This window comes from Bactrocera tryoni, chromosome 2, assembly GCF_016617805.1.
Source record: "Bactrocera tryoni isolate S06 chromosome 2, CSIRO_BtryS06_freeze2, whole genome shotgun sequence".
Lineage (NCBI taxonomy): Eukaryota > Metazoa > Arthropoda > Insecta > Diptera > Tephritidae > Bactrocera > Bactrocera tryoni.
The window spans coordinates 82,555,119-82,566,389 of NC_052500.1; the positions used below are offsets into that span (position 1 = coordinate 82,555,119).

General features: G+C 34.9%; 1 protein-coding gene across 1 annotated transcript in view; it reads left to right on the forward strand.

Moving 5' to 3' along the window:
- The window catches only part of LOC120768879 (interference hedgehog), a 221,041-nt gene extending 212,827 nt beyond the window's left edge, over positions 1-8,214 (forward strand). The window contains exons 8-9 of the mRNA XM_040095632.1: positions 1,910-2,047; positions 6,450-8,214. Coding sequence (XP_039951566.1) covers positions 1,910-2,047; positions 6,450-7,003 — 692 coding nt within the window. The 3' untranslated portion in view covers positions 7,004-8,214. The remainder of the gene's footprint in view (positions 1-1,909; positions 2,048-6,449) is intronic.
- Positions 8,215-11,271: the final 3,057 nt, after the last annotated feature.

Here is an 11,271-nt window from a genome sequence, read left to right on the forward strand (position 1 = left end):
ATATGACTCACCAATTTTCTGATCTGATTAAACATCGAATTTCGGCAGTGAAAAAAATGACCAAAATTTTTTGTCAAGTTCAACTTTTTTTGATCGTCGTCATTTGCCCAGTTTTTGATTTTGTTCGAACTAAGATCATTGCTACTATTGGACAATACCCTCTAGTAGAGATTTTTTTGCGTTTAATCTACGGGATTCGGGCTTTTTCCGCAAAAAAAAATCTCTTCTATGTAGATGGTATTGTCCCATCACAGCTTCTTGCTCCGTCGAGGATCGCGTATAAATCGTAAGACATTTAAGTTTTTCTTAAAAAGCTTTACTAAATGTTCTTTAAATATCCATAAATATTCCCTTAAATTCCAAAAACACGCATTTTTTAGGCTGGGTGTGCGCTTTAACATAAGATCCACGGCGTATGAGTAACGTTGTATTATATACATACTTTATATTCCCATGAAGTTTTCAGTTTTTTTGAGTGCATTGTTGTTGGCCTTTCTTACCTAGAGTAGCTCTCATGAGAAATTTAAATGTAGACAATAAAAATGTTTGAAAAAAAATTTTCTGTTTTACTAAAAGATGTGCCTAAACATCCGTCTCACTTATGTTTTCTGAAGGAGACTACGTCATGGCGTATGAGTGACATTGATATTGTCATATGTGCCTTAAGCTTTCTGCCCAAAATTAGATATATGTATGTATCTTCTTCTTGGGTTTTAGAAATGTGTGAACTTGTAGTCACTTTTTTTGAATTCAGTTCCACTTCCTATCCAAAGCAGCCCCTCTTACAACACTTGACTAAAAAGATTTTGGAAAAAGCGCTATGAAAATTTATAATAGATTTTCATACAATTTCTATTAAATCATATTAATTTAGACGTGTATTTATTTGTATAATTATGTTTTGTCATTAAAGTGCCACTAATCTACTTTTGCTAACACTATTTTCGTAACAACAACAAGTTAGTTGGGCAAAGTATAAATATATTTGTATATTTGTATTTATTTACGTTTGTATGTATTTGCGCATGTGTGTTTGTGCGGCATCATAAATCAGCTTACGTCTGTGAGTGTGTGCCGCAGGTCTCTAGTTGGCAATAATTTTACGTTTAATGATTTCATTTTATGTGTCATGGTGTTAGTGCAATGGCAATAAATAACACGAAAAGCCACTAAAATCAGCGCCAAAGCAAAAAATAGAAAGCAATCGAAAAACTTGTAATAGCCGTGCGATTACTTATATACATATATGTATATATATGTATATGTGTGTGTATGAATATGTGTGGATGTACATTTGTATGCCTGTAGGTGTGCGTGTGCTTGTGCGCAGTCAAATGCCTAAAAATATGCTAGCAAACAATATTTCACCTTTTAATGCCACGGCAAATACTTGCACTACAAAAAAAAGCAAATAAATGGAGTGACCAGAAAAAATCCAAACGGCGGTAAGCCATTTGCTGGCTTTTTTATTGTTTGGTATTTTATCCTTTAATTTGTTTTCCACCGCAAACGGATTTGTTGTGTGTGTCTGTGTGCTTAGTATGCAAGTGTTAAATAAATAATAATATCAAAAAATTGCCGTTATTTGATTTATTTAGTTAAAGCATTTCGGTTGAAATCTCGACAAATCCCACAAAATGCCACCAAATTCCTCGGTATTTTATTTTAACCGCAGCATTTAAATGATTGATTTTGCATATTTTTTGGCGCGGCAATTTTAGGCTTTACTGGTTGACTAATATGGTTACAACAAAAAGTAATGAAAAATATTTTTCATAAAATTTTCGACATACAAAATTGTGGCTTACTTACATTTATGTATGGTTTAACATAAGCATTTATAGTATATTTTATTTTATTTTTTCATATATAGCACTAATTTCCTTTCTTTATTGTTTTTTTCTTTCAGTGTCCAGTCCGCCAACAACGCTGCCACCGCCGACCACAACCACAACACGTCGCACCACAATAGCGCCAGCCTGGGACAGTTTCAGCACGCCAATTTATGGCATGATGCCAACCAATTCGGTGATTGTCATCGATAAAAGTAAGTTTCTGATAAATCTAGGCACGTGAGCGCCATAAAGCAGTGAAATCGCCCGGTCACATTGTGTCTGTGGCTTATTGCGACCGGACGTGCAAACTTGCAAAATTATAGCAAACGATACAAGCGTTGTTTACAAGCAAACAATTTTTTATGATTTTTCTAAGCGACGATTGCTTTTTTCTTTCGAATGGTGTCATAGATTTGATATGGAAATGCAGCAAAATGTGCTTAAAGTGTGGGAAGATCGCTTATACTTAAACGAGAGGGGAGTCTGTCGAGTTTGCAATATTAAAAAATGATTAGCTATATTCAGGCTGTTTCTTTTTCTCTCAAACTTTGAATGTTAAACGAAGAAGAACTTGTACAATTTTACTTCTCAAAGTACATAGCTTCTATCTGAAGCTATAACATTTTCCCATCTTTCTAAAGCCAATGAACCAAAACAATTTTTTATCCCGTTCTAATGAGCATCATATTCAGGTGAAGATTTTCTGCATCAATTGAAAAAAATGCTAGTCAGAAGAGGCTAAGTCTGGACTATAATGTAGCTATAGTAAAACTTCCCAATTTATTGATCCAAAAATGTGTACACACATTGTAAAAAAACTCGGCTTCCGATTGTTTAAAAAAAAAATATTTATCGTTGAGAAAAAATGGTCGATTAATTACTAAAAAATATGTTTAAGTAGCTCGTGTTGATATTTGAGACTAATGGGTTCAGCCGTTCTCAAGTAATGTTGGTCAACGACTTAGAAAACAACATTTGTAGAAAAACGTGTTTAAAGTTTGGAATGCACTTCCAAGCACTCTGAAACGCCTTTTCAAATTTGCGTATAACCTCAAAAATATTCACCGGAACGATATGAAATTTTCTTAGTGTATTCTTAAATATACATACATTAGGAAAAAAAAGTTACATATGTTTTCGAAATTTTCACTGTAGTATATATAACCCCGAAATGGAACCATTTTTTATCGGCGGTGACAACCCGATGTAAATACTATTACTTTTGTGGCGTTCAAGCAGCATCTATTACATGTGAAATCGTATTTCAATAACAATCTACATCGCGTAATGCCTTCAATTCTACATCTTCCAAATTTATTTGCCGCGCAAAAAGTTCTGCCTCTAAATTCTGGAAAATTTCACTGCAATTTTCATATCAAAAGATAAAAGTGCTACGAGATCCACTCGGAGCTGTGATATGAAATGAGTTTATGTAGTCAGAGACCTAGCTGCGTCGACTTTGGAACTCGATTATAGGCTTTGTAGATGGGAGAAAGAGTACTCCCCATATCCTCTGCAGTCTTAAATATTTTTCTTCCTATCTAAGTCTATTTAAATTAAGAATTTATGCCACAAACTACTTCTTTTTTTCCTCATCTTAGTTCCTTATAGTTCCGATAAGTAAATCTAAGAGCAAGACATACAAATAAAATGGACCCTGGCAACTTTACAATTGAATGACATGTGTCATTCTGCTGCAACAATAACAAAATAAACGTTTCAAAATATATCTTGTTTACCAGTGGCGGATCCAGAGACGATTCTTGGGGGGGAAATTGAATTTATCCTCCGATTTGGGTTTCAAACTTATTATTGCGAGAGAAATACAGTACAAATTATAAAACAAAAATTATCAACAGAAAAATCTTTTTACACTGCGTGTTTCATAACGCAAAACGATGACTGCCAAGTTTTGCGAATCTTACGATCACTTCTTCGGCGGTGATTTCGATGTCATGATGCATATGAAACAACGCTAGTCCAACTAGTCTTTCTTGAAGCATGGTCGTCCTAAGCCATGTTTTGATACGGCGAAGATAAGAGAAAGAACGTTCAGAGCTCGCGTTTATTACGGGAAGTGTACAGAATACTCGGAGATAGGTGTGGATTGTTGGGAATATGTCGACATCACATTTTCTTAATGTTTCCAGTGCAGAAGTTGGAATTTCGCTGCCTTCAATTTTTTGTTGCTGCTGCCAGTGACATTGCCAGTAGCTTAATTCACCTTTGAATTTCAATTTTTGTACGCTTTTTTCATCATCCAGAAGATTCGCGAATCTTTCTATCAAGCATCCGATTAAGATCATCGATTTCGTTTTCTTTTAAAAGACTTGCTTTTTCTGGGAGCAACACACTCAATTGGTAACCATCCAAAACTTCTTGTGAAAAGATCGGAACGAGGCTTCAAATCTTCTTTGATGGTATCCAGCAGGGTATGTAGACAGAGACCCTGTAGTAATCTTCGCAAGTTTTCACGTCGTAATTTTCGCGTTTTGTTTGTCGACCGCATGTTCTCGGTTTCGCTTCGTCAAGCATCGAGTTTTTCCGCCATTTTCTTGGCTTCTGAATAAGACTTGCTTTTCCGGAACATTTCACTCAATTGGTTTTCCCTCTTTTTTTCCAACGTGGCAAACAACGTCCCAATCATTTTTGATGCCGCTCGCCAAAATCAATTGCTTCCTTTTTGAAGAACTACGCTGAGCGGGTGGGTGAGCGATAGAATATCGCTGAACAGAAGAGTTCCGACGACAAATTCGAACTTGCACAAAGCCGATATGAGAATTGTTGCTTTGCCTGCTGTTTCTCTGTTCTTCCACTCACTGATTTTTGATAGAGTTTCGATGATCAACGGTAAATTCGCAACAAATTGAAGACAGCATCGTGCCTCTCTACCCATCTTGTTTCACACATCTGGACAATTTTTTCACCAAGTATCTTTGCTAATACAGTCACACGTTTTGGAAATGAGTTCTTGAAGAATTTGTCGACTTCTCGTATGGCACTAGCAACGTTTTCGATTAATCGTACTTTCACTGACTTTGAAATACTGTTGTTGAGTTTGTGCGAGAAACACGGAGTCGTGACAGCATATTCGGCCAAATATTTTTTTTTTTACAAAATGTGAATAAAAATCGGGAACATTTCCCGACAGGGCCGGGAAAATTTCCCTAATTTACACCCCCCGCCCCCCTGGATCCGCCACTGTGTTTACTCTATATAAATTTGTCTCTCCAAATATGAGCATTCTAGGGACATTCGAAATGCTCTTACTCCTTCCTTTATTAGCATCCAAACAGTGATGCTTACAACATCGCCGGAAGCTCAGAGATAGTGGTATAATCGTCTTTTACTTTCTACCTTACCTTCCCACCTCATCTTTCTTCCTTACCCTTCTTCCTTATCGTTTTTCCTTTCCATCCTTCCTTACTGTAATTTTTTGCTCTAAGGCTCTTCATCCTCATGCCTGTAGCGACAGTAGCTGGAACAAAAAGCAATCACCTGATAAGTGCTGTGATAAAATCAAGGCTTATTTATATATGATATACTAATATAAGATATTCAATATATCTCATGGTTGTTTTTGGTACTGCATAGCTTTGCCCCCAGCCTTCAAAATGGTTCAATATAAAAAGGTAGGTTAGTTTATAGAAGTTTGCTAAAGGCAAGTAGACTACGTTCCATCAAAAAGTTCTTGCAGTCACAGAAGCTGAACGTCAAACTAGCTGCCCAACACATGCAAGATCTAGTGCTAGAACGGTGACAACGGAGATCTAACTAGTTCTCACACCAATGTGAGCGGCGTAAGAATGCCCTTTCTTGCTAGCATTAGCGAATTTGCAGTTTCTAGCGATTCCTCAACTCAAATGAGAATGATAATCTTCTACGTTATGTTAATCTATGACAATATCAGTCTCATTTGAGTTGACAAGTGCTATTTCTAGTAGAGATAGAAACTCCTTGACTAAGTTTGAGTGCTCAGTTAACGAGTTCAATGCTAGTATTGTTGCTCTGCTATTGAAGTAACTACTCACTTCCCTGAAAGAGCTTGTACTTCGAAGCAATACGTCTAATGATACCTTAGTAGCAGTCACTTCTGTCTGAGAAATACTACAAAAATCCGTTAAACTAAAGCTAGCGCTTGATGGAGAACACCTTAAAGAAAATACCACCTCTGACCTTCCCCCTTAAATGCTCACTGCGTACTACTACTTCAGCAATACTAGAGACACTCTGCTCTGATATAAGCCTGATCGAGCAGTTATAATGATGGAATATCTCAGTTTTTTTTAACATTGCCGAAGCCTAAGTTTCGTGCGGACCTTACTGAACAGGAATATTAAAACAGAGATCTTATTAACATTCTCGTGAACTCAAAATAACCGTTATCTCTTTACTCGTTGCTAATATCTTTAGTAAATTTCCACTCGAAAAGCAATACCTACTACTGCAATGACTTTTTTGCAACCACAAAGAAATTCAGAAACACTAGTAAACATATTTACATATTTACATATATGCCCGATTGCATGGCGATGCAGAAGTGCAAAAGCAATTGGCATAAATGCTCTCAATTAAGTGAAATTCATTTGAATCCTTGTTTATCTTCCATTTCAGTGGGCACAAAGTACCAATCAAATCTGAATGAGATTGGTAAATCCGAACAAAAGCTAACCGGTGAGAATCCAAAAGGCTATGACTGGTCAAAGGATAAAAGTGCGGCAGCAAGAATGCAATTGTGGCTGCCACATGCTGCATGTGGCAACAGCAATAAGCTAACGTACGCACAACGAATATGTTGCAATTATGCAATGCTAATTGCATTGCTCGGCATGTTGCTGACGACGTGGCTGCAGACGGCAATGATCGGAACAACAATAATAATGACAGCAACAAAAACAACTGCAAAAGAAGCCGTAGTGGCTGCCATTGTAGACGCAGCAAGTGCAACTGCTGCCGACAGTGCAACGAACAGGAAAGCTGTAAGCGCATCAACAACAGCAATAACAAAGGAAACAGCCACAACAACAGCAACTGCAACACCAGCAACAGTGGTATTAAGTGCAGAAGCTTTCAAAACAATACGAAAAGAGTTCACCACAAATGAGCACACACCACTACACATGCACAATGGAACGCGTAGCATAAGCGTAGCATATAAGCAGGCGTAAGAGCTCATCCTTCAATTGCATGTGGCGAAAAATCAAATTTCTGTATCAACACTAGCAAACCAATAAACAAATGTACTAACAGCACACACACATACACACGCATACACTCATTACCCCATTATATAACAGTTTTTCTTATAAATTTCGCTATTTATTGGCGCTTTTGCATGCTTGAAACTCAAAAGAAATGTGAAAATCTCTTGTGTTGAGTAAGTAGAAAACTAATTTCTGTTTTTTTCAATTATTTCCAAATTTCCATTTTTTTTATATTAAGTATTTCCAAATGTTTGCCTTTATTGTATGATTTTAGCAAGCATATTTTCACTTTTTCGGTATCTCTTTCATTGTTTTATTGCAGTCTTTCACAATTTTCTTATTGTTTCCTCTCACTTTTATGCCTTGCGTCACCAAACAATCTAAAATTATCCACTTACTATCAATTCTATTTTCAATTTTTTTCCTCTTTCATCATTTCTCTTATTTTGACTCCTTAACTCTTTCTAACCCACAATACAACCAAAATCTTAGCAGTCTATCATAGTAAGACACCACTCACAGCTACAACTTTCAATGCCAAAAGACAAATGTGCCAATTGTTTCATATAACAAAAACAACAACATAAACGAATTATGCTAAAAAGGAATGTGTAAATATTACAAGTACGATGATATTGGATATATGTTTATGTAATATACTAAACTCTAAAAACAATATATACTAACAAATACATAAACAAATAAATAAGGAAATAATTGAATAAATAAATATGTAAAGCAAAAAGCATGAAGCAAAAATGTAAAAAAATACAGTTGAATACGCATTAATGCACACGCATGCATTTAGAAAACTTAGTTTAAGCAACAACCGAAGCACTGCAGCAAAAACAATGCTTGAAGGTAGCTCATAGACATTAATAAAACAACAAAAATTAAAGATCAAAGTAAAGTGTGTGTTAGACTTTGGTTTTCTTCTGTATTTTGAAAAAAATTTCACAATTAAGTAAAAGAAACTTAATTAATTTCTATTCTAGTTTAGAACCAAAAACTTCTCAAAGGGCACACCAAGCCTGACAGCCTAAAAACAGATTGCTTAAAATAAAAAAAACTCCGATTCTAATTATTTTTGAGAGTACAAAACGATGATTGCCTTTCTGTTTCAGCATTAAAAAAACAAATATTATTATTTTCGAAATAACTTTTTTTTGAATATTGGGTAGTCGAAAAAGTCTTTTCGTATTTTGTCAATAGACGTTGCAGTCGTATATATACAGTGTTACCGATTCATTGTGTCATACCATATAGTGTTGGAAAAGTGAGATTCTAAGCTTCATTCAACCAAAAAATTTGATTAAATTCGGAGAAGATGCAAAAAATTTAGAGCTGTTCAAAAGTGAGTGAAAATAATGAAGAAATTCGCTATAAATTGAAATTTTTTTATAAAAAATGGAAGAATGCCACCCAAGCCACCAATGAAATTTGTGAAGTTTACGGAGACGATGCTGTATCAGTTCGTGTAACACAAGAATGGTTAACTTGCATCCGCTCTAGAGATTTCGATTTGAAAGATGCAAAAAAGATTGAAAAAGTCGATGAAATTATGAAAAAGATTGACCAGGACTATCACATAAGCAGCCATGACATCGCTAAGTTACTTAACATTCATCATCTAACGGTTCTGAACCATTTAAAAGAGGCTGGCTACAAAAGGCATAAAGCTCGATGTTTGGGCTCCACATGAATTTTCTGTAAAAAATTTAATGGACCGAATTAACAGCTGCGATTCTTTGCTGAAACGAAATGAAATCGAACCATTTTTGAAGCGAATGATAACAGGAGAGGGAAAGTGGATCAAATACGACAATAAAGTGGGAAAAAGATCATGGTCCAAGTGTGATGAAGCTAAACAAATGGTTGCAAAGCCAGGGCTGACGCCTCCAAAGGTTACACTGAGTGTTTGGTGGGATTGGAAATGAATCATCCACTATGAGCTACTCCAGTAGGGTCGAAGGATTGATTCTACATTTTACCGTCAACAACTGATGAGATTGAAGCAAGCAGTCAAAAAAAACGGCCAGAACTGATCAACAGAAATGGCTTCGTCTTCCATCAGAACAACAATAGACCACACACTTCTTTGATGACTCGGTAAAAACTGGGAGAACTGGGCTGTGAAGTTTTGAAGCATTCACCATATAGCTCTGACCTTGCACCATCGGACTACCATTTGTTTCGTCCAATGCAGAACTCCCTTAATGGAGTAAGTAGATGCCTGTGAAAATTACTTTTCGCAGTTTTTCGCCGAGAAACCAGAAAATTTTTACACTGATTAATTAATATCTCTAATGAAAAGATAGCAAAAAGTAGTCGACGAAAATGGTACATATTTGGTTCATTAAAGTTCATTATAAATATAAAAAACGACTTTTTCGACTACCCAATATTATCGAAAATCACTTTTTTTTAATTTTAAGATCCAAACACTTTTGCGTGCCAAATGTCAAAACACTTTTGCCACTCTGATTGAGGTATATCCGAAACATGTCGAAAAACGTTGACGTCTGAGTTAATTTTAACGTACGGGAATAAAAGGAAGTCATTTCACACCAGTCAAGATATCGTAGACATCTTTTGAAGCACCGCCGTCGTATTTTTTTTAGTATTTCTCTCGATAAATCAACACGAGCCCTTATCGATCGATTAACAACTGTTTGGGATCCAACGTGATTTTTTTTTTGTAGTCAAATATTAGTGTAATTCTGAATGGATATTGGCGTTCACGCAGTAAGGCTGGGAATGTTACCAGACGCCATATTCAGAAGCTATAGTCTATGGAAGAAGTTGAGGTGGAAACAAGTCAAGACTGAAGCACTTGGGAGCGCATACTTACAAACATCCTTCTGAGGTGGCGGGAAAGAAAATTAAACGCTTGTGCAACTTTGTATTGGCTACTAAGCGTTTTACTAATTTATAAGTTCGAACACAGTTTCCATTGCCTGGTTAGGCGTGCAATATGATGACTAATTTTGTATTTAGGGCTGGTAGTCAATTGCCATAATTGCTTTCTTATGACGGATACTTTCAGCAGTAATCTTATTGAAATATTGATATTATGATTGGTGTGTATACCGCTGACTTCCTTTTCGAGTGGATTTAAAGTTACTGGGCTGAAGAGCCCTTGCCCATTTTCAAAAATTCGTTTGGCATCTTTACCACTTTCTTTCAATTATCATTCTTTGACATTTGGACTCACTCACTTTCCGATTTCTTGCCGCTGCATTATATGGTTATATATTGATTATTATATCAGCTAGCGATTTTCGATTTTTTTTTTTTTTTTGAAGATACGCTGTTTTGTTAATGCTTTTTAAACGTACGAAGCCTTGAGCAACGCTTCATGCATGGTTGTGTGTCTGAAGACAACAGGCTGCTTTTTGCATATACATATAAAACAGGAAATATAAATTAGTCTTAAAAACAAAAACAATGTAGTCTTAAAAATAAAAAACTTTAACCAAATAGGAAATTAAAAATAATTAATAAAACTAACTGATATATGAAAATAAAAAATTGTAGGCCGAATTGTTGACAAATTGCAATTAAAAGAAAAAAATAATGCAAAAAAATAACAATAAAGATTAAAAGTAAAAAATAAAAGAAAAAATTAAAATAACATATGTTATTATAGTAGTAAAAAATGCAAAAAAACATAAATAATAGAGATGAAAAATTAAAAAAAAATAAGATAAGCTATTATAGTAATAAAAAAAAAATTTAAAAAATATTAAAAATTAATAAAAAAAATTTTAAAAAATATATTAAAAATAGCTACAAAAATTAAAAAAATGCCAAAACAATATTAAAAAGCATTAAAAAAAATAAAAATTATAAAAATGAAAAAAGAAATAATAATAATCAAACTGCATGAAATGAAATAACCAATTAATACCTGCAAGCTAATTGAAACTAACATAAATCTGCATATATGAGACTAAGTGAACTGGGCATGAGCAAACTCGGTTAGCAATATCTTGCATATACATACATACATATAAACTGCCGAGAGTACTATTGCATACATAATAATATAATAAATAGCGGTTACTAAGCGTTAAACAAAAAATAAATTTGTTTGTGGCAATTAGAGTAGTAAGCTATTGCTAGTAAGTACACACACACATAAGTACATATATGGGTGCCAATTGATTGAGCATACAAAATAGAGACGCTTATAAGAACAGATCACATAGACGCATACATACAAGTACATG